The sequence below is a fragment of the Crassostrea angulata genome, chromosome 1 (assembly GCF_025612915.1).
Source record: "Crassostrea angulata isolate pt1a10 chromosome 1, ASM2561291v2, whole genome shotgun sequence".
Classification (NCBI taxonomy): Eukaryota; Metazoa; Mollusca; class Bivalvia; order Ostreida; family Ostreidae; genus Magallana; species Magallana angulata.
In genome coordinates, this window is record NC_069111.1 from 2,687,183 (window position 1) to 2,710,942 (window position 23,760).

General features: G+C 33.7%; 2 protein-coding genes across 4 annotated transcripts in view; one reads left to right on the plus strand and one right to left on the minus strand.

Moving 5' to 3' along the window:
* Positions 1-23,760, plus strand: part of LOC128177412 (uncharacterized) — a 38,310-nt gene continuing 14,550 nt past the window's right edge. Inside the window, exons 1-25 of the mRNA XM_052844115.1 lie at positions 1-151; positions 1,536-1,844; positions 1,930-2,061; positions 2,188-2,478; positions 2,583-2,858; positions 3,056-3,397; positions 3,642-3,767; positions 3,900-4,223; positions 5,339-5,635; positions 6,015-6,160; positions 7,217-7,377; positions 7,502-7,652; positions 7,786-7,981; positions 8,058-8,302; positions 8,416-8,641; positions 8,813-9,055; positions 9,143-9,271; positions 9,354-9,557; positions 11,121-11,369; positions 11,450-11,651; positions 11,769-11,935; positions 12,174-12,335; positions 12,445-12,573; positions 12,839-12,967; positions 22,171-22,173. Coding sequence (XP_052700075.1) covers positions 1-151; positions 1,536-1,844; positions 1,930-2,061; positions 2,188-2,478; positions 2,583-2,858; positions 3,056-3,397; positions 3,642-3,767; positions 3,900-4,223; positions 5,339-5,635; positions 6,015-6,160; positions 7,217-7,377; positions 7,502-7,652; positions 7,786-7,981; positions 8,058-8,302; positions 8,416-8,641; positions 8,813-9,055; positions 9,143-9,271; positions 9,354-9,557; positions 11,121-11,369; positions 11,450-11,651; positions 11,769-11,935; positions 12,174-12,335; positions 12,445-12,573; positions 12,839-12,967; positions 22,171-22,173 — 4,990 coding nt within the window. The remainder of the gene's footprint in view (positions 152-1,535; positions 1,845-1,929; positions 2,062-2,187; positions 2,479-2,582; positions 2,859-3,055; positions 3,398-3,641; positions 3,768-3,899; positions 4,224-5,338; positions 5,636-6,014; positions 6,161-7,216; positions 7,378-7,501; positions 7,653-7,785; positions 7,982-8,057; positions 8,303-8,415; positions 8,642-8,812; positions 9,056-9,142; positions 9,272-9,353; positions 9,558-11,120; positions 11,370-11,449; positions 11,652-11,768; positions 11,936-12,173; positions 12,336-12,444; positions 12,574-12,838; positions 12,968-22,170; positions 22,174-23,760) is intronic.
* On the minus strand, positions 14,814-22,633 carry LOC128177419 (uncharacterized). 3 transcript variants are annotated; one of them, XM_052844131.1, is made up of 3 exons: positions 22,386-22,633; positions 20,027-20,232; positions 14,814-17,772 (listed from the first exon to the last, which is right to left on the minus strand). In XM_052844131.1, exons 2-3 carry the CDS (start codon positions 20,229-20,231, stop codon positions 16,778-16,780), a joined length of 1,200 nt encoding a protein of 399 aa, XP_052700091.1. In that variant the 5' UTR covers position 20,232; positions 22,386-22,633; the 3' UTR covers positions 14,814-16,777. The 3 variants fall into 3 exon arrangements, with proteins under 3 accessions (XP_052700091.1, XP_052700099.1, XP_052700104.1); XM_052844139.1 differs by having other exon boundaries at positions 20,027-22,633; XM_052844144.1 differs by lacking the exons at positions 20,027-20,232; positions 22,386-22,633 and adding an exon at positions 17,878-19,255 and having other exon boundaries at positions 17,655-17,772.

Below are 23,760 nucleotides of genomic sequence, written 5' to 3' on the forward strand. Positions count from 1 at the left end.
ATGGGATCATTGAATGGGTTTAAGATCACCGGAGGACCTTGGAAATTTCCAGTTCTCCTGATACTCTTTATCCTGACGAACGCCATACAGCAAGCAACAGCAAGGGATGAGCCAACGCCGACGGATACTACAGTCACAGCCGATCGAAGAAGTAGAGACTGTAGTCTAATAACAAATATGTTATATCTCGCGTGTTAATTTTTAACATTCGCGTGATAATATTTTTGGTACGCATGACAACTAAAATATGAACCTACTAACATCTCAACAATCATCTACGTTGTAAAAGCGAGCGCAGCACGTCGGTGCGCAAAGCGAGCTCTAAGAACCAGTGCGCGCGGGGAAATGAACGAGCTAAACGTAGAGATTCAAAAGAAAAATTTTTTTGTCTATGTTCCAAAGTGCTCTCTTATGTTTTCTCCCGTAGTGATATGCCAATAATGGCTAACATTTAACTCGTAAATTAGTGCCTTGAGGTTTAAATACACGTCCTTAGTACCACACAAGCTTTGTTGATACCCAAGCATTATTTACATGTTTCCATTCCTTCGTATTGAGTTGAGATACGTAAACAAATGATTCTATACAGTACAGTTATAGTAAAGATGGAAGCAAGAGTATGTATTTTGAAAGAATTTTAAAACATAGAAATCTTATAATTTTCTCTCTCTCTCTCTCTCTCTCTCTCTCTCTCTCTCTCTCTCTCTCTCTCTCTCTCTCTCACAGAGTCTTTGATGTTAGTTAATGACTAAATAATACTAAGTTGACAAAGATGCAATGTATGTGTGATTTTTGCTGCGCTCGCCACAACTGTAGCACCGTAAACATAATTTTTCAAAACTACAAACATGAGATAATTTGTAAGGCTATAAAATCCAAAAAGGTTTATATAGCATTATGAAAAAAATTCCTTCCGTTTTGTGTCTAACAAAAATAATCAAGTTTGTTTTTCTTTTTTGAAAAAAGTAACGATTAAATGAAATAATTTTTTTTCAAAATGAAAAAGGTATTGAATTTAGTATTATATTCGCATATTTCAAAAAGAATATCTTTGGATATTGCAGCATTGAAGTAAAACGTGGCATGTTAAAAAAGTTATGGACTAAACAACAAAACATTGAATAAGACAAAATTTGTTTTTTTTTAATCATAAATATAAATTTATGAAATATATGATATATTAATAAATATAATTTTTAAGGATTTTAAAATTATGTTAAAATAATCCTTTTAACACCAACTTATTCTGATGTTTACTCTTTACAATTGTGGATATCAATGTTGACTAAGTAACAATTTCGCTTTCAATAATATAACACTGTGTATTTACTTTACACTGGATAATTAAATATCAATGCCTAAAACAAAATTTGTCGTTACTAATTTTTATCTCTTTCAAAAAATTACCAAACATTTCTTTCACATAAACCTTTTTTAATTACGTAAAGTTGAACTGCTTAAATTAATGCAAGATATGACAACCTATTTGCATTTTTTCTTATCTATAATTCACTTACATGTATGATTTGTATTAGGGTGTCCATTTATGCTGATAACGCCGTCATTTTTGGAAACTGATTTTGGGAAACGGGCTGTATTCAGTGGTATTAAAGAAGCAAAACTGGAACACAGTCTTAAAGCGAAATGGCAAGTAACACGAAATGGAACAACAGAAACCATTGATGTTAACGACGACAAATATAAGGGAAGCCAACTCTTGCCAAATCTCACATTAATCATCAATGAAGCTTCATTCGAAGATAAAGGCTTTTATCAATTTCAAGTGCTGATTGAAGACGGCTGGTGTTCGAGCAACGGGGTGGAAATCAGGAAAGTCAGAGGAAGTAAGTATTTCATATATGTAAAAACTTTATAACTTTATTGTTTTTCTAAGTATCTAACGATCTTAAATGTTTATCTTGTGCTTAGTTTTGCAGCATGGTGATGCTTGCATACAAACGAGGGAATGCAATGAAACAATGCATTTAGTCTGTTCTGACATCTACAAAAAATGCGTTTGTAACAGCTTGTATTACCCTCATGGAAACAAATGCTTTAATCGTAAGTTTATTAGTTTTAGGATTAATTGGGTAATTTTAAGATACCGAATCTAAAATTATGAAATTTTTGTTCGCAAAGGACAGGGTTGTTTTATTAAATCATTGAATTAAATTTATCAAATTGTAGAGTCTTTTCTTGGGGCAGTTTTTACGCACAGTGATGTTTCGACAACTTCTATGGAAGTCAATTGGAGGAACCCCTCTCAGGATGCCCATCTTGTACAGCGATACATCCTTGAAATTTCTGAAACCAATGGATATTTCACAGTAAACAAATCCGTAGATCGGCAGAATCAATATCTTGTCAACTCCACTTTCGTCCATGGACATTTATTCACTGTGTCAATAACCTCTGTTGTTTTTCTTAACGATGTCGGAAAAACGGTTTATATTAAAAATGTATTGCACCTCGTTGTAGGTACGTTTTTTATTCAAAACTAATAATTACGTTTTTGTGTGAGTTAAGTTAAAAGTTGACAGCAAATTCGCAATACAGTTACTGTATTAAACCTATTATTGTAGAACCATTATCACCTGGTGCTATTGACAACATTGGAAGCTATTTCCATCCAGAGCACCTGCATTTGAACTGGACAGTCCCTGCAATGAATACTTCCGTCGATAGGTACCTAGTGACTATAGATAGATATTCTTATAACTCTCCACAAAACTTTATTGACTGGCCGAGGAGATTGGAACCTGGAACAAAATATAATGTTACAATAATAGCTGTAAGTTGGTGGAATCGAAAATATGAAAAAAGAAGCGATCCATATTACGAAGAAATAACCACAATCCGTACGTGATACTACATAATAATAATTAACAATAACTATTTATAACCAATTTATAATTGTATCCAAAAAGTCATATTTTTTAAATGTTTACAAATAAATTTTGATTGCATCATTAAATCCTGATCTTTGGAATAACAAAATGTAGATTTAATCTTCAATTTATAAACAAGTATAAACTACTTTGTAATAATTTTTTAGGAACTCCAAGAGTTACTTTGCCTTACACTCCATTCTACCGTGTACCATACTTATCGAATCTCAGAGTCAACGCCTCCATTCAGCATCGAGCTGATTTTCCACCTGTTCTTGAAGTGAAATGGCAAAAGATTCGCATAGCGACATGGAGGAATACAGGTACAACAGAAGATATTGATATCACCCGCGGCCATTTCAAAGGCAGTACTGTTGATAAAAGAAATCCACTTTTGCTTATTAATGGAGTTACTTTCGAAGAAGACAATGCCATTTATTACCGATGTTTAGCAAGAAATGCAGAAGGATGGGGAGCTAGTGTCAATAGGACTCTGTATGTGATTGGAAGTATGTTTGCTTTGTAAACTTTTGTAATTCTAAAATGTTATATAAGCTTATTATCTTTATCATAAATGTCCACGTACATTTTACTGTTAAATACAAATGGCATACATATATGGTAAACCGCGAGCTGAAAATGTAACGAATAAGATTATTCTAAAAAAAAACAAGGCATGGATGAATTCATTGTGGAATTCGTGTTTTTAAGTTTTCAAATTCGTAACATGCATCTAAACTTGAATTCTAACAGGCTTGAAGTATAATGCACCTTGTAATGAAAGCAGAGAATGCCTATATCAATCTAATATGCTTTGCCAGTCTGGCAAGTGTCGCTGCTCTTCCTCGCACTACCAACGGGACTCCAAATGTTATGATAGTAAGTAGTAACCGAGAAGGCAAATTGATTTATAAAACTCCAAATTAACTTTAAATGTTCAAAGTCGATTTGTTTCCTTTGTATATAAAACATTGGCGTTCATCAAAATCTAAATGTAATTATCCAACCTAGGAACAAACTTAAAAGCACACACACACAACCTTACCAGTTTCTTCTGTGAATATGGAGCTGGGTTTTCACTCCAGTGGAAAGAACCGCATCAAGATAAAGATCTCGTTAGTGGATATAACATTTCTTGGAGAGAACAAACCATTACCAGTTACAATAGAATTTCTGACTTCAAATATGTTGGAATGAACACCACATTCAAAACACCCTGTTCATTGAACTTTCAACCAGGGCGATTGTACTGGACAACTGTCCGAACATTAGCTGTTTTGAGGAATCCGACAGAGGAGATATTTGAAGATGAGTCTCCAAAGTCAATAATAATTGGTAAGATAATTCATAGAAATCAAGCAAGAATACTATTTACATTCACAAATTTACTCGTGGTGCCAAAAAGAAATAAAATGCTGAAAATTTGGAGCTTTCACATCCTGTAAATTATATAACGACCTATAAACAAAAAAATGAGTACTTTTTATTTGTAACACTCAATTATGTAACAATGTTGATGACAATAAATGATAAAACTGTACACATATGTTACATTATTTCACTACTGTACAATAATTTTATACCACGCAACATTTGATTTGATTTGACGGAAAGATGGCATGATAAAAACAACTTCTTTTTACATATTTCCCGAGAAACCTTATATTTTAATTTAGACATTAATGACAAAGTGTAAGAATACAAAGTTGTTACAAAAGCGGTGTTTTGTTTCGGTTTGATGAAAATATTAAACATTCCATCCAAAAAATTACACTTTTTAGGTGTGTTGTCCTTAGGAGAGACCTCTTGGGAAAAACCTTTTATTTTAGCAAAAGTAGTGCAAAAGATTTTTTTTCTGGAAACAATGTTAGATAACGTAGTTTTATTTTTGTTCTACTATATATACTTGAAGGAGGGAAGGAGGGGATCGATTCATAAGGGAATCCATATATTTTAACCGCATATGTACATTCATATAAGGAAAATATCTTTGAAGAAATAAGAGCTTAAGTACCTGAACAGCGAGTGATTATAATTAAACTCAAAAGTCTATTAAAAAGAGACCCAAATAAAAAAAAATAGTTATGTAAGCTCCTCTGAAGAAGTTTTCGTTGTTATATCATATTCGGTATTTCTTGAAATAGCAATATTACACATGGAACATTTATATATAAAGCTGGTAAGCAACTTTGCATAACGTTTGAAATTGTTGCTTGATACGTCTTACTGATCCTTCACTTTTGCTAAAAGATGCATAACCAGATAGACACAAACAACATAATGATAACGATTCCCTGTTTATAAAAACCATTACACTGAGCGGTTTTATGGTAATTGATACCTTTTTTAGGGAATTTGTGATGTACAAAGATTTTTACTCTTGAAAAAAAAAATTAGCTTTCATCAATGACAACTTATTGCGATATAAAATATTTATTTTTGTTCCTTAGATCCTTTACAAGCTGGAAGAATTATTAAGTCACAGTGTAATTTATCACCCGATGAACTATATTTGAAGTGGGAGAGATCTTCGACAAGTTTTGTGAACCGTTACAAAGTGACAATTGACAATAAAACACAATATACCACTGGATATGAACCAGAAATACGCTGGAAATATCTGCTGATGCCCTTAGAAGAATATGAAGTCACGATCATTGCAGTCAGCTATGGATACACAACAAACTATCCTACCTACGGCACCAAAGAGAGCGCTCCTTCTTTTAATCCTATCACAACCACTCGCTGTAAGTTCATATACAGTATATTTCTTAAATTTGCTAGAATCATATGAAGGGGAAAAAAATTTAAAAACCAATCGGGACAATGTTAATTTTGTTCTAGAAAGGAATTGGATTTTAAAACTAAAACATGATAATTCAACTAAACAGTATTTCATCATGTTGACCGAGAGGCGATTTGCCTTTACAAGCTGTTCTCCAATAAATCAAAATCAAATATAACGTTTTATAATTGTGGATGTTTCTTTTTTAACCCATTTAATAAAATAACGGAATGTAAAAACTAATTATAATATTAGTTTGAAAAAAAATAATCATTTTCTTTTATTCTTTAGAATAAGTAAATTTTAACATTCTCATTTAAAAAACAAAAAATAAATTGTAGCCAAATATTCTGGAAAAGTAGAACTTTCATATGGAGAAAAAGAATCAGACAACATTTTGCAGAACAAAAAGACAAGTGAAGCTCTAAAAGCACCGATGACTGTATTTGTTGGAGATGGAACTAAAGGCGGATTCAACTCAGTAATTGTAAGTTAATGCGCTTTACCTTTTAGTCAGCTGAGTTTTGTTTGTTGTTCCGATTAAAACACAAAGGTAATTTTAAAAAAGAGCCAGAGCATATATGAATAAAAAGTGTTTTCCCTTCACCACTTTGACCACATTTCAGTAAAACTTAAATCTAAACAAAAATATATCGCATAAGGAAAAAAAAGCTCATAAAACAAAAAGACCTCCCCCCCCCCCAAAAAAAAAGAAAAGAAATAACTCAATTTATGTAATTTATATATGTCTTCAAATGCAAGTCATCTAAAATAATTTACATACAAGCTTTTTTTACCCAACAAATGAATTGTTACACTTTTAAAAAGTGTTGAGGCGGATTTAACAATCTACTTTATTGTTTCAAATACACACAGAAGCTAGTTAAAAAAGGCTTGGATATACTATTGTGTTTTTATTTTGACTATCAAAAACATTTTAACAAAACTTAAACTCTAAACGGAAACATAAAGCATTTTAAAAAACATCAACTGAGACCCCCCACCCCCCCCCCCACCCAAAAAAACCAAAAAACAAACAAACAAACAAACAAAAAACCCAAAAAGCAACAACAACAAAAAACACATTTATGTTTGTAATTTAGTTCTAAGTCTTCAATACCAGTTAAGTCAAATATTTTAATGTTATTACTATTATTATCAAATTTATATAGCGCTAAATATAATAAAAATTACGCTAAAGTGCTTTACATATAATAATAATGTACAATTACATCACATGATTAAATAAGACAATTGATAGGCTTAAAACATAAAACAAATAGATTAGGCAGTGATAAGAATTACATTACTTTAAAACAACCAGGATTTGCAATCAAGCTTTTTCCAAAAAAAAAAAAAAGTTAGTCTTACAGATTAAACGTATTCTGTTTTGTAATTCTCTGTCCTTAATTTTACTTGCTTCAGTAAATTTTAGAATGGGCCAATGACTAGTTTAGGCTAGAGATGTATTTCATGTGCTTTTTCGGCCAGAAAAATATCTTATAAGTTTAATAAGACTAAATTGATCATATTTTTTTCCTAGATTGGTTTTCATGGCGTTATAGGGTTGGGAGAAAAGTTTAGCAGTCCAAATGCGCTAAATCTACACTCCCCAAATTTTATTGGAAAAAGAATATTGTGTCCATTTTCCTCTGAGCTAAAGTCGGAAAAAATTGGAAAGGTGTACTATAAAACATATTCAAGGTAACTGACCGATAACAACATATTAATGTGTTACACACTGTTAAAAAATTTAACATACTATTTATTTCCATACTATGTCAATGCTTTCTGCGCACTAAAATTTAAACCTACAATACATTCAAAGGCAACAAAATAGAGCTGATTTTGACGAAATCTTTTTGGAGAAGGCAGACGGGATTATTAAGGCTTATTTCAAGGATTTTAAAAATTTCAAAGCAAATTGGCTCGTGAAAGTCACATGGGAGAATATGACAGTGGTGGGAATTGAAAAAAAGGTCAGTCTAATTGATTTAATATGGCTATTTTACAGTGTTTTAGAACACCTGTCTTACTAATTATTAAACAATTTTGCGTTTTATGCACATCTTTTGTTTAAAGTTCTGATTTCAAGAATTATTTTCCTTGCAGCAAATAACTTTCCAAACTTTCCTTATATCTGATGGAGAGAATACCTTTGCTGTTTACAATTATGTAGATGTAAATTTACCCTACAAACATGGCCTTAGGATATCAGTGGGATATCGTTTTGATAACACCATTGTGCAAAAGCGAACATCCAACGATAGAAGTGTGTTTCGAATGTCAGACGTGCCTGGAAATGGAAGTAAGTTAATAACATATTTACAAGTTGGAACATAATGGATTTTTTCTTTAAATGCATGCATGCTTTTTTCGTTAAGGGGGACGAGGTCTCTGGATTTACAAACTCACTAAAGGGGTTCGTACACAAAAGGAAGCAGGGGAATGCCGACTTTGGTATAACTATAACCGAGATAATAAAATTGGCCAGAGGCTATTAACCAAAAATATCGAATGTCCCTGCAATGCTCGTTTACTCCGGTTTGATCCGCGCTTTGCCATCAGCCGACTTGATCTGAAGAATCGGTTATTATGCTACGCCTCTGTATTGGTCGATATCAACGCTGTAAGAATTACCTAATAACATTTTAACACATTTTTATTTAATTGTCTTTGAAATCAATATTTTTATTCATTCAATTTGTTATTGAATCTGTATTATAACTTACCTTTTTTTAGGAATGTTGTTTCAAGATGTATGCTGATATTGAACATTTAGGACCACTACAATTGTCAAAACCATTAGCAGGAACCATGTTAAACTTTAATCCATTCATAGATCAGAATAAATACTTCAATAACGACACGCATCCTAAAGATGCTTGTTGCAGTACAGAACAATGTGATTTGTTTTACGAGGTTCGCCCGATTCCAAAATGCTATAGCAAATCACCTTTTGCTCCCGGTAATTAATTTTTTCATATCATCGACGAGAACAAAATTAAGAAGTTAAATAAACATAGAAAAGTATGACATAATTCGCACTAAAAATTTTTAATTTTCATGATATAGGCATTGTGTTTGTAAATATAAATACAAAGTGATATTTCTTTTAACATCTTCATTCCCTTTTTAGCTGGTACATTTGGTGATCCACATTTCACAACCCTTGATGGAAAACTCTATACATTTAACGGTTATGGAGAATACACACTGATAAAAATAGATACAAGTACGACAACATTTGAGCTCCAATCACGCACAGAACTTGCCTCATCTCAGAATGGGGCGAAATCTAACGCCACTGTGTTCAGTGCATTTGTAGCGAAGGACCAAACTGGTACCAGTATACAGGTTGAGATGGCCCGCAACAAGAAACGTAAATTACATTTCTAATGGAAAATTGAATGTTTTTCATCTTATTTCAATATCATACTTCTATTAAACATCTGACGTTTCTTTCTAGGTATGATCATTAAAGCAAATGGCAGAGATCTCACTAAGCAGTTTGAAAACTCAAATTACACCTTTTTGACAACAAATATTTCCATTCGTTGGGACGACGGAAAAATTTCTGCTTTATTTCTCAAGCCCTGTAAGTTATCTTTCAGTTTGTATATAAACAATAATATAACGTTTTTCTTGGTTCTGATTTTCCATATCTGGTTTTATTTCAGTAATAACTGTGAGGATAAGCCTTGAAAAGAGTATGTTGCTTAGCGAAACTCTTGTGAATAAGCAATACAAAGGTCTGACATCCGGTTTGATGGGAAACTTTGACGGCAACGATAGCAACGAATTTATCCTGCCAAATGGGACTGTGTTAGATGAGAACGCAACTAAAACGGAGAGGGATATTTTTTTCAACTTTGGACAACATTGCAAGTTTGTCTTAATGACTACCATCTATATAGACATATAATTTTCTAGTTGCAACGCGCTTTCTGATTGGCTAAAAAAATTATTTTAAATCGTATAAAGGGTGTTGCATACGTCATAGTAAGACTGACGTCAAAAACGTATCAATACGCCTGACGTTACGTTTAAATTTTGTACAGTTTTACGTTCTTTTAAAGGTTCATTTGACAAATTAAATGACTACCATCTATATAAAACATGAAAATTGTTTCCGTAGTGTTTAAGAGTTATAAAACAATAAACTTAAGCTAATATACATTTTTATTAAAGACAATATTTGCGAATCTATACTTATAAATCAATAAACTATAAAATGCCGGCACTAGAGTAACTGCTTACACCTTTGGTATTTCAACACGTTAAAATGATGCCCGTAAGCTATAATTGAATTTCAACTGATGAGTAACAATTGTGAAATTAATCAAAATCCTTCTTTCATTTTCGATAAACAAGCTTAGGCGGATCCAAGTCAGTTGTAGTTGGCATCAAAATATATACCTGCAATGAAATGATATTGAATAATTATGTAAAGAATGAATATATTTACTGGTAAATATTTTAGAGTATACATTAAAGTTATGATTTGACAAATGTTGAACAAATAAAATGTGCCAATTCGTTCCGTGAATGCACGATTTTAGTTTTGATTGATAAAACGCATCTGGTGAGAGAATGGTTTAGAAATTTCCAGAACAGGGTAACCAAGAACACGGATTGACTTATTAACGTCACGACGAAACGTGTATGACGAGTTTATCATGCATCGCGGGCAGATACCTTTGATCGAACCTCTTTCATGAAAAAAAAAACTTATCAGAACGGGGTGCCCAAGGAACGTGGGTTGACTAATTAACGTCAGGGCGCGAGTTAGATACTTTGGATCTGAAAACTTTGGCTAAAAATATGCAAATAAATATGGCTAAACTAGCGAGTTTTTTTAACATCATACATTTTTATACCACAACAGATTGATAGAAGACCTAAGACATTAGTTTGTAAACAATAAACAGATCTGTTATGCATAAAACGGAGAAGATGAATGGGGGAGAGGGGGAGCTACCATTTTTCATACTGGAATTTATTTGGAACAGTGATAAAACTATTGTGTAATTTTACCGTAAGCACAAATTTAGAGATAAGACACACTTAATACCTACTTAGTGGTTTTAAATGAATTAAAAAAAGATTTTTTGATCCGCAATAAAAATAATAAGGCCAAGTACATTTATATAACATTTCAGCTTAGGTCGTACACCTCTGTTCGCTTCAAGTCATGTAGTCAGTTTTCTATTTTATTTTTAAAGAATAGGTTAAAAGCAATTTAGAAAAATTTGACACTGTATATACACAAATGAAGAAAAAATATGGTTCAACATATTAACATTGTATAATGTGTAAAATGTTAACTCCGCGCTTGCGCGGGAAATCATCTACTATAACAAAATTAAAGCGAATAAATAATATACAAATTGATTGCTTTGTTTCTTTTCCACACGACTTTTGACAATTAGTTTTATCATTTAAAGGGTCAGTGAAAGACACATCTTTATTCCAATATGATGATGGACTGACGTTCAGAGATTTCTTCCATCCTGAGTTCGTTCCTATGTTTTTGGACGAAGTTGACGAAAGCCGTCTAAATGATGCCAAAGCTAAATGTGGACTTAATCCCTCGGCATCATGCATTTCTGATTATTTGGCAACGGGGGACATTGAGGTCGCTTTATCATCTGGAAAGTCAGAGGAAACATCGGATAAAAATATTGCTGAGCTAGGTAGCTTAATTGTTAATTAACTTGTTTGTATTCATCTAACACTTGAAATGGTTACTTATGTATACACATAAATTTTACAGAAAATGAATCACCGCAAATATCTGGAAACACCACAATCAATGCTCATGTAAATAAAACGGTACAGTTCAAATTTGAAATTTCTGATGACGGAAAGACAGGTCCACGTTACGTTGTACTAAAACAACCCGACCATTTTGTACTTGACAATCAAACAGGGATTGCAACATGGACACCTATAAATGACGAAGTTTCCGAAATCAGGTATTTCATACAATACAATCAAACAAGTTACAATTAAACGATTTTTATGAATTTTGATAATGAAATCTACACGCCGTCTTATATATTTCCGTAACTACCACTTTTGTTGGGTTCAAGTATACTTGCTGAGGATGATTTGGGTGTTCAGTCACCTGCGCTGGACGTCACCGTCAACTTGTGTAGTGGCTGCAGTAACCATGGAAGCTGTGATTTTGATACTTTACCATCATCGGGGGAACCTCGTTTTTACAAAGTTATTTGTGACTGCGATCAAGGATATACTGGTATTTCTGACGCTGAATTACATCCATAACAAAATATTGTTTATTTGATTTAAAAGTGTATATCAAAAAAATATAGTTTATATTAAGAAATAGTAACAGATATACATGTACATTTATAATCTGATTGCATTTTTGTAACAAAATGCATTTTTGTAAGTATTGGAAAAAATCGTTGATGCATTAAAAAAAGGTTATTAAAACAAATCTATATTACAAATATTCCTTTTATATAATGCAGGTGATGATTGTGAAAGTGAAGTTAATGCCTGCCTCGAGATTCCCTGTTCTTTGAACAGACAGTGCTCGGATTTGAGTCCAGAGGAGGAGTCCGTATTGGAGAGAGGCTACAATTGTTCCGCCTGTCCCCCGGGCTACGACACGAGCGATGACAGTTGTTCAGGTTGAACAATACTTTGATTGTATTAAACAATTTTTTATAGAAAGGCTTTATTTCTGAAAGTTTTAGTAATATAAAGGTGTAATTCTTTTTCGTTTCGCAATCTTCCCAGACGTAGACGAGTGTCTATCGAAGGACAACAATAACTGCAATGCTACAGTTGAGACGTGTGAAAATACGGAGGGTGGATATATTTGTCGATGTCTCTCAGGATACAAAAAATTTGAGGATAAGTGCCTAGGTAAAGTCCGGTTATATGATTGCCTAGGAGTGGTCTTCATTAAATTATCACAATAATAACTGTTTAGGCTTTAAATCCTAATTTTAACAGTGCAATAATTAAGCTTTTTCTAATTGAAATATAACAACTCTGTCACACCATACAAATGACAAAAAAGAAAGTTTTATGTCTAACCATTTTATCCAAGCTATTTGTCGTAAACACTTGTATTTTACATGCCTGAACGCTACTTGAATGTTTTATTTTACAAGTGTTTTATACATAGATATTGATGAATGTCTGACTGGAACATCGCAATGTGAACAGTTATGCCAGAACACACCAGGCTCTTTCACGTGTAGCTGTTTCTTGGGTTACACCTTAAACTCGGACCATCGTTCGTGTGTCAAAGCAGGTATATTTAAAGAAGAATGCTACACCAGCATTTTATTTCATGGATTGGTAAAGCATTATTTTTGAAACATAATTTCGTTTTTCAAAGAAGTATATATATGAAGCGAGCCATCAAATTCAATTGATTTTTTAATTTTTTTTATATTTTACCATTTATTGATTCCTTATAAATAAGTATATAATAACATATCAGAAAATAGCATATGGTGAAAACAGATTTACAATATATATCAGGTTTTTATAAACCAAAAATGTACTCTGTATATGTATATGAGGTAATCAGAAAAATGGAAAAAAACATATGTTGAAAAAACGTATACGATATATATCAAGTTTTTATGAAATAAGGATGCTACATGTACACCGTACGTACATTTAAACATGTATGTGTTAATCAAAAAAAGTGAAAAAAAAATCCTTGCATTGATAATTTACATGCGATGTTTTTGGCCCACACATAACAAAGGGTTTCCCTACCATCAGTCAAAGTCTGTGTCCATGTTAGAAACCCTTGTATACAACAGAGGGACTGTCTCCCTCGGAGGGTGGGCGTATATAAATATATATATATATATATATACATAATAGATATAAGCATAAATACATATTCATAGCACAAATGAATATTCATAGTAAAAATGCAAAATTTTGAAAAAGTGTCTTTTCTTTCAATTGATTTTATTGGCTTCAAATGAAGAAAGATTGTTGATTTTTAATTTGTTTGCAATTAAGATAAGAATCAGTTTGTTTTAACCGGGATCAGTAAAATTTTTAAAACTAGCAAAACTACTAAAATGTCGTCAAATGAATTTAATTTCTCTTCTATAAGACACGGCTTTTAAAAAGATTTTATTTATAACTTTTAAAAATATGAACAAAAGATGTTTTCTATTTTCATTTATTATTTTTTATTTAAAAAGGTAAAACGCGTTATTGAGTTTACTGGACACAAGTATAGCTTTAAACAAAACTTGCTATTTTTAGAGGAAACTCTAAACAGCAATGGATTTTTAAAGAAAATTCAATGTTATTTTATATTTATGCTGCCTTTCTCTGCGTCCAAAGAAACTTTTTGTTTATACTTTTAAAGTGGAAAAATCATGATGACATGCATACCAAATCCTTTTTGTTAAAATCGACTATAGTTGGGGGGAAATATACTTAAGGAATAACTGATACAGTATTAGCCTTACCATACCTTTTCGTATTTACATAAAAAGTACAAAAGGAAAAGAATGAATATCATTAAATGTTATGGAATATCGCTTTTCAATTAGAAAAAAAGAACAATTGAGAAAGTCATTCATAGCAATTTTATTCGGTTTTTTTCTTTGAGATTTGAAATTACGAAAATTGCTAAATCGTACATAAATAAGATTATCAGAAAATGATTACCGTTGCACCCTACAGCATTCCGACCAAGAAGATAAATGTACTTTTTTACGTCATGCTTTTTTTTACTCATTCCAATGGAGAGGAAGTGCACACCCCCAGAGGCTGTAAATTATTTCAACTCTGTATACCATTGTTCTGGGTAAACTGTAATGATTTTTGAGATATTAATATCATGTATTTATTTACACTAAACTATAAACACCACGGTGTGTAACTTGCAACCAACACAATGTTTCTACTTTTTCCATAAGAATTGCAAAAATTAAAATCCTATGATATAATTGAAAGCATTTGCATTCTTTGGACAACATAATCATTTTTCAGAAACGATACTTTAACTTACACTTAATAGCTAGATTCGGTTTAATGATTTTCCCCAGATGTCAAAAAGATCAATAAAACAACGAATTTTTTCAGCGTGTGCAGTCGCGTATTTATTTCAATTTATGTGCTCTTAAATCCTGGTAAACCCTACATTACTATTACTGTTGAATATAACCTGAAGCACATTTGCAGCTCTGTTCTGCTGCTACCTTGATAAAGAAAAACTATGGCTTGTGTGAAGAGCATTTATTAAAAATGCCAGATGAAGTTATACTGAATATAAGAATGAAAATGTGAGACTGCATACATTTAGTAAATTATCAACAATGCAGCAGAAGGTGGGGCCCAAAAAATAACCCACACCTTTTACAAAAGGAAGTTATCCATACCAATCAAACAAAAATAATAATAATATTTAGTAAGGAGGATAGAAGGGGTGGAGGTGGGCAAAACTTCCGATGCAAGCTAATTTGGAGCCAAAATTGAAATATTTAGGATCAGGCTAATAGCCTGAAAATGCTCTTACCGGTATGAGTATAAAAACCCCAAAAGACCCTTTAAATCCTCATACTGTACAAATATGACTAATTAAATGTAACATAGTAGAAAACTATATAATACCTAAACTATAAGTATTTAGATCACATAAATTCCTTTATATACATGTACATAAATACACTTATGTGCTCTTAAATCCTGGTAAACCCTACATTACTATTACTGTTGAATATAACCTGAAGCACATTTGCAGCTCTGTTCTGCTGCTACCTTGATAAAGAAAAACTATGGCTTGTGTGAAGAGCATTTATTAAAAATGCCAGATGAAGTTATACTGAATATAAGAATGAAAATGTGAGACTGCATACATTTAGTAAATTATCAACAATGCAGCAGAAGGTGGGGCCCAAAAAATAACCCACAAGAGGAACACTGAACTGCATGAGAAGTGTCCCTCGCCCCACCCAAAAATGTGCTTCGTTTAACAGTAAAGATTCTAGTAGAGAATCAAAATTTAAAGTAGAAATTAGTCTATCCAAGCTTATGAAAATATTTCCTAAGAACATTAAGAACAGTGGTTAACTAAATTTACAGCAAAAGAGATGCAATAACATGTGTTAATTTTGACATGCATGCTCACTGTGAAATGAAATACATTGTTATTGTCCTAGATAACCCATTTCAATAATCATAAAGTTTATTAACTAAGACATATTTGGAATGCATCCAAATGTAAAATGTACATGTTTAAACTGAAACAATTGCTGTAACAATGCAAAACAAGCCCCTAAATGTCTATATATCTAAACATGTAAACATCCATGTACACTTCCCTTGACAACCTTAGGTGCCACCTCAGTTAGTCACCTCCCAAGCAATGCTAATTAAGTGATCATGAAATATGTCAGCCCTTTTAAAAGCTGGAGGTAAACAATTGTTCTACTGAAAAATATTCTTCACACATTTCTTGCCAAAGAAACAAAATTAAAAACACGTGAACACACCTACATCTTGATGTTAAATACCTTGTAACACCCGTTACACATCTTACAACTTAATCCCAATTACTTTTTCGAATATGGGGGTGCCACCTCAGATAGTCGCCCCTTAATATTAAAATTAAACCTGGAACATGATAAATCTTTGTCATAAGACTTGTTAAAATAAAACCTGAAAAGTATATAAACTATCAAGATGATAAACCATCAACTCGCAACACTTAGGGTCTCATGCCCTATATTGTAAACATCTATTACTTCAATACAATGTACTTCTTCCCACTTTACTCTAATAAAACAAAAGGAAATTGCAAGATTTCAACATCATGAAAATAAAGAGCCACCGATAATGGATACTGCCTCAGTCAGTTATCCATTATCAGTAGACCCTATATGACAAATATCCTACATTGTATATGTGTTAATCTTGTAAAACAGCAAACCTGACAATATGAGATTTAAACCTCATACAGACACCTGAATGTTAAAAAGACTCAAATACTTAGCCAGTAATAATGGATACTGCCTCAGTCAGTTATCCATTATTACTGGACCCTAAAAAACAAATATCCCAGAACATTATTGTGATATAGAAACTACAATGTTGGAAACAAGGACACCCTGATATATCTCTGAAATGACTCGGAGTGCCATCTTCCCATAACTCTTATTTGTGAATCTGAGAAGCCCTGCAGGTGAGCCTGAGTTGCTGCTCCTATTCTGAAACTGTGTGCTTTGAATTTATGACTGTCCAACTTTGAGAACTTCAGAGCCGATTTCAGCACCTTGCAGAATTCTGAACGGGATATAGGCCTTCCAGAGCCATAGCAAAACAGAGGTCCATCCTTCACACCTCTCACTTTGAGATAATTCTTCATGATTTGCACAGGACAAAATTTGCGGATTGGCTGAGGTTTGATTTCCAGATGCACAGGATTTTTCCCCAGATTATGCTTGAAGTTGGTCATTGTTATGATCATACAACTTGCTTTGGCTATTGTCTTGAAGGATACATTACTCAAAAGCAGCAAGTTTGGGTTAGAATGGGAGCGAACTGTGATTTCTCCTACTCGGAGGAAAGCATAAAATGCTAATATAAACATAGCCATGAACAAACATCTTTGGTAACTAGAATTGGCTACATGAGGCACGGCTACTAAAAGGTTTTCCAGGATATCCAGAGTAATAGGCTGCCTCACATCAGGAGAGCTGGCCAGACGCTTTGCCCCACTTAACATTTTCTTTATCAAGAAATGATTTGAAAAGTCTGGAATATTAGACATTTTAAAATAATATGCCAGCGCTGCCAAGTATGTTGTTATCGAGCTTGGTGCTTTGCCTATACTAAATAGATAGGAAACGAAACTAATAATGTGTTCGAGAGAAACATCCTTAATACTGCATGTATTGTAATAACTTTGCATGAATGTCTGAAAACAATTTAGGGCCTGCTTGTAGACAATCATTGTATTAGGGGCTAAAGCTGCCTCAATCAAGGTAACAGCTGTGTTTTGGATAGCTGCAAAAGGTGGCTTGGTATGGCTGTTGGTTCGTCCTCGCTGTCCAATGACACCTCCAGAAATTTTTTGACCTGTAACCGTGAAAGTAAATCAGGTAGAGTATTGAACAAACCTGGAATGTGTTCTGCAGAAAACAATATATTGTACTTCATAAGTGCCAACACTAGTCTTCTAACCAAAATCATGATTTTCGAATCCTTTGATGTCTGTGCATTTACTATGTTGACCACTGCAGCATTATCAGAATGGAAAATCACACATGAATTCTGCAAAACGCGGCCCCATACTTCCACAGCTACAACAATTGGAAATAATTCTTTCAGAGTAATATTATATTCTTTCATACTCTCTGGCCAAGCTCCATAGAACCATTTTCTTCCAAACACAGCTCCAAAACCCCAAGAGCCAGCAGCGTCAGTATATAAATGTAACTGCTCTGATGTCTTCCAAATGTGTTTAAACAATATGGATTTCCCATTGAAATGATTGATGAATAATGACCAAGCCGCTAAATCTTGCCTACTCTCTTTAGTAAGATCCTTGTGATGATGTGGCTTTGCAATACCTTTAGTAAGGTCTATAAGTCGTCTTAAGAAAGTGCGTCCTGGTATAATCACAAGACATGCAAAATTAAGCAGTCCTATTAAAGACTGAAGTTCTCTTAGGCAAACTTTGCGTTTGTATTTCACTGCATCTATCGCTTTTTGTAGCTTAACCAATTTGTCCTCAGGAAGCCTAATCTCCATCACCACAGTGTCAATCTCAATACCCAAGAACACTAAATTTGTATTTGCCTGAAATGTCTTTTCCTCCTTTAAATAAACACCTAAGCTCTCACAAATAAGTCTGAAAACTAACAAACTCTGATTACAAATTTCTGATCCAGGTGGACCGATAAATAAGAAATCATCCAAAACATGTACTATGTGTGGAATGTGACCCTTTACCCTACCAATCCATTCTAGTCCTGAGGAAAATTTCTCAAAAATAGAACAAGAACTAGCGCAACCCATAGGTAAGCATTTATCAAAGTAAAAGCAACCATCCCACTGAAAACCCAGTAATTCATGATCCTCTCTGCAAACAGGTACGATGCGAAAAGCTGATTCAATGTCAGTTTTGGCAATCAGGCAACCCTTACCCAATGAAACAATAATATTCATAGCATCATCAAGAGTAGCATAATGGACTTTTGTAAACACTTCTGGTATAAAATCATTAATAGAACTGTTTTCAGGAAAAGATAAATGGTGTATGAGCCTAAACTGACCCTCTTCTTTTTTTTGGCACAATACCAATAGGGGAAATTTGGAGATTATCAAAAGGGGGTGTAACAAAAGGTCCCACTATTCTGTGAGCCTCGAGCTCTTTTTGTAGTTTTTTGTTCACAATAACAGGGTTCTGCAAAGCCGACAAAAGATTTTTAGATGACCTGAATTGTCTTGGTCCCTCATAATGCAATTCAAACCCGTAAGTAAAACCTGCCACCAGATAATCTGCCATAGCAGTATCATAGCCCTTTAAAAAATACTTCAAAACTTCGGGTCTTACTGGGGTTACAATTTCATTGTTGTTTTGTTGTTCCCAAAGAGGAGTTGACACTTTGGTTCTTAACGACTGCTTGGGTTCTGCATTTTGTTTTAGGGTGGTTTTTCTTACATTCTGTACAGATGTGCTGAAATTTGCAGCGCTCAAGCTTGCAACCTCCCTCTCTATTGTAAGACCAGCAGATACCTCTTGGTAATTGGTTTGTAAAAGCTGATCTTTGTCCAGGCCTTGTACGAAAGGAACGAAAGGACTGCTTGTTTTCTTGTCTGGATCTCTGGGCCTGCAGCATGAACTCTACATTAATTTTACCCCATGGAGTACCCCTTATCTGTCTATCCATTCTTATTTGCTTATCATATGTTTGCCATGACACATTTCCCGATGCAGCCATGTCACGTACTGTCTCTGCATGTTTTATGAGATTTGGTGTTGCATTTGGAAATTTCTCAGCATATATGGCAACAAAGCGCAAGAAAGCTGTCGTCCATTGAAAAATGGAGTTAATAGACTGTTTGGCCTTTTTTGGTACTACCGATATGTTGTCATTCTTCTCGAGTTTAAATGTATAGTTGCTACTCTCTGGACCAGGAACCAAGTTATTAGGGAGCAATACCGCGAGATCAATAAACTGATCCTCCCATATTTTCTGTTTCAACTTCTGAGGAACCATAGCCGAAATAGGGGTTGACCAAGTAAAAGTATCTATTGCCTCACTGGAAGCATACTCATCATTTGACCTTTCTATCTCTTTAAATGTAATCTCTGAATCAGACTCACCATCCAAACTCTGGGGGGACTCGCTCCTGTCTGGAATGGCGGGGACAGCTCTGTCCTCTAATGCTTCCAACACCGCCTGTGTTACTCTCTCTACCAATGTTTCCTCCTGATGATCAGAGCTCTGATCTTTTTTGGACTTTGCTCCTTTTCTTTCCGCCGAACCAGCTCTTTTTCTTTTCACACCAACTTTTGGTCTAGGCATCATGCTGTAAAAAACTGTACCCTACAGCTGAAGTTTTCTATGACTTAATGTAACCAACCCTTATTCTTGATACATTGCCTTATCAATAACAGTAAATTCCTACAGGATCTAAAACCCAACTTGAACTTTATCCTAAACCCCAGTGAGTCCTTCCAATGTGTGAACAGAGATTAAAATTTTTGGATTTATTTGTGCCTATTCATGCCTTTTAACAATTGGAATCACACCATCAAACCTAAATTTATAATACATCAAAAATTTTACGTCATTCAGTAATGACTTAAACCATTTAAAAATGTAATGTAAGTACAAAAGTAATGGCAAGTACATGTACATTGGCTCCGTTAACCACAAGTTTCTGACCTACAATCCAAAGCACAAATATGCTAAACCAAATATGCTATTAAACACATATCCCATGATTCAAAATAATGGTTACCAAACATATATATTAAACCAAACTTTTAGAAATTGATAACCTACAACTATACCATACATGTAGACCTAGCAGCTTACATAAAAGAACTCAAAATTTAAACCTATCTATACATCTTTGTTCACAAAGCTAACCAAACTTGTACTGCAAACTCAATATGCATGTAAAGTATGTATAACTCACCCCACATTAAGGTAACCACCTAACACTCAACCATGTAGAAGCTAATTATCTAAACACCTCATAGACTAGTCACACTGGATATGATAACTGATCACTAAGCCATATGGTGACCAATAAGTAAACATATCGTAACACCACCACACTGGATATAACATCATAGGTAAACCGCCAAACATAATCCAACTACATCAGATATTACAACGTTGCACCTAAACCATAAAGGGGCTCCTTGGTAAGCCATATATCATAATCCAACCGTACTGGACATGACAACATAGCACCCAACCATAAGGGGGCTAAATGGTTACCAGAAGATCCAAGCATGCTGGACATAACAACATAGCACCCAACCATATAGGGGCTCTTTGGTAAGCCATACACATGTATATCATAATCCAACCAGACTGGATATGAAAACATAGCACCCAACCATATAGGGGCTAAACGGCTACCATATGATCCAAGCATACCGGATATTACATAACATAGCACCCAACAAACTAGGGGCTATTTGGTTTACCAAGTATCATAGTCCAACCATGGGGGATATCACCATAAAACACCCAATAGTATAGGAGCTAAACCGTCCATCATATATTAGTACATACAGATATTGGCCAAAACAACTAACCTACACTCAAGCCTATAGCAATGGACCATGCGCAACACCTGAGTCCAAACGATAGTAAATATTTTGTATCAACAACATGAACAATATGATTAAAGTCATTACAATTTAACCCTACTTGGTATAATACCTATGTTCAGTGTATGTCGTACTAGAACAAACTGCGAATATCAACTGTGAATCTAAACTTATATATTTGAACCCTTTATGTTTGTGACATTTTATATACTATTTTTCTCCAGCACTAAACACTGAGCTTTCATTTTCCACAAGCTAATGAAGCTATAGGCTATTAAGTCCTGAAACCACTGATGCTCTGACACTGTTGTAATACTTAGGGTAGCCCTGAGTCTCATTCAAATGCACACCATCCTCACAAAAAACCATAGCTTTATTTTCAGGTGACCAAAAGCCAGCATGGCGCCAGAATCTGACTCCTGACAAAAAATCTCTTCCTAGCCTCTCATCCAAAAGCCTGTTAACTAAATCTACCCTAGAATTGAACCACTCTGAGTCAACAGCAAATCTACCTGGTTTAGTGGGAGGCTTCCTGTGCAGGATTTGGTATACGCAAACTCTGCGCACTCCCCGACCTCGAAGCATCTCTGTAAAGTCAACTATTTTATCAACTAAATCATGTACTTCTACATCAATACTGCAGAGATCGTTAGAGCCTATTTGCAAACACACTAAAGCTGGTTTAAACTTATCCACCTCCCGGATACCTCTCTGAGAAAGTCTATCAATCGTGCAACCCGAATAACCTCTGTACACAACGTGTTCACGGTTAAGTCCTAAGTTAGGTCTAAAATTCACTGAGTGATTCAAAAACCTATGCAAGCGCACGATGAATGAATGTCCGAGAAACAAAATTGTATTCTGCATGTCCCCAAAAAATTTAGATACTCACAAAAAAGAACAACACCTGCCAAAACTTCCGATGCAAGCTAATTTGGAGCCAAAATTGAAATATTTAGGATCAGGCTAATAGCCTGAAAATGCTCTTACCGGTATGAGTATAAAAACCCCAAAAGACCCTTTAAATCCTCATACTGTACAAATATGACTAATTAAATGTAACATAGTAGAAAACTATATAATACCTAAACTATAAGTATTTAGATCACATAAATTCCTTTATATACATGTACATAAATACACATAACTGGATTTCCTGTCCTTTTTTGCTTAAATTCTTTAAATCATTTCCAACACAGAGACCTACGGAAGCTTATTGAGGCCAGCTTAGCAGAAAAAATAATTTCTTTTGCGTTTAAACGCAATAACTATTGCGTTTAATCGCAATCTTTTGCGTTAAATCGCAATGAGTTTTGCGTTTAAACGCAAAAGATTGCGATTAAATGAAATAGCTATTGCGTTTAAACGCAAAGAACATTGCGTTTTAACGCAAAGATTTGCGTTTTAACGCAAAGTTTTGCGTTTAAACGCAAAAGTATTGCGTTTAAACGCAAAAATTTTTTGCGTTTAAACGCAAAGGTAATATTGCGTTTAAACGCAATAATTTTTGCGAATAAACGCAAACGTTTTTGCGATTCAACGCAACAATTTTGCGATTAAACGCAATAATCGTTTCGTTTAATCGCAAAAGGTTTTGGATTTAAACGCAATAGTTATTGCGTTTTATTGCAAAACTGTTTTTTTTCTTTCATTTGAACATGACGTTTTCTATTCAGACCAAAAGAAGAGGTTTATGACATACTTATGTTATATATAAGTAGGACATACTTATGTTATGCCACAATCACCCGTCAATCTGTTCATTAAACGTAATGTTAGACATTTATCGCTTTTTTCGTCATGCTTTCTCCTCTATTTCTAATGGCTTTTCATATTGTTTCTCATAATCGAATCTTAATTATTCAATAAAATCAAATAGTCCCCACATACACTGTATTACTGCCATCCATTATGCTTTATTACATTATGTCAAATGAAAGTGATACTGTTTATTCAATATGACGAACTGATTTGGCATTTATTGTAATTGTTATATCACTGATCTGAATTAGTGATATCACCTATTGAAAAAGTGATAGCATTTATTAGAATTGATATCATTACCTATCAATCACTTATTAATCTTGTGATGTGAACAAGGGATATCACGTATTTGAAAAAAAAATGATACATGTATCACTCTTTGAGTGTGAATAGATGAAATCACCTATTCAAATAGATGATTTTACTTTTTGAAAAGGTTATATAACCTATTCAATTTGGTAATATCATGGAGACAATAAATTTTCATAGTATAGCCATCAATG

What these genes read in the sequence shown, in the direction of transcription:
- LOC128177419 (XM_052844131.1), bottom strand. Translation starts at nt 20,231, where the DNA reads ATGATGCCTAGACCAAAAGTTGGTGTGAAAAGAAAAAGAGCTGGTTCG. An exon ending in GTCCCCCCAGAGTTTGGATG is followed by an intron (nt 17,773 to 20,026) that starts GTGAGTCTGATT and finishes TCACGGTTACAG; the next exon opens with GTCAAAAAATTTCTGGAGGT.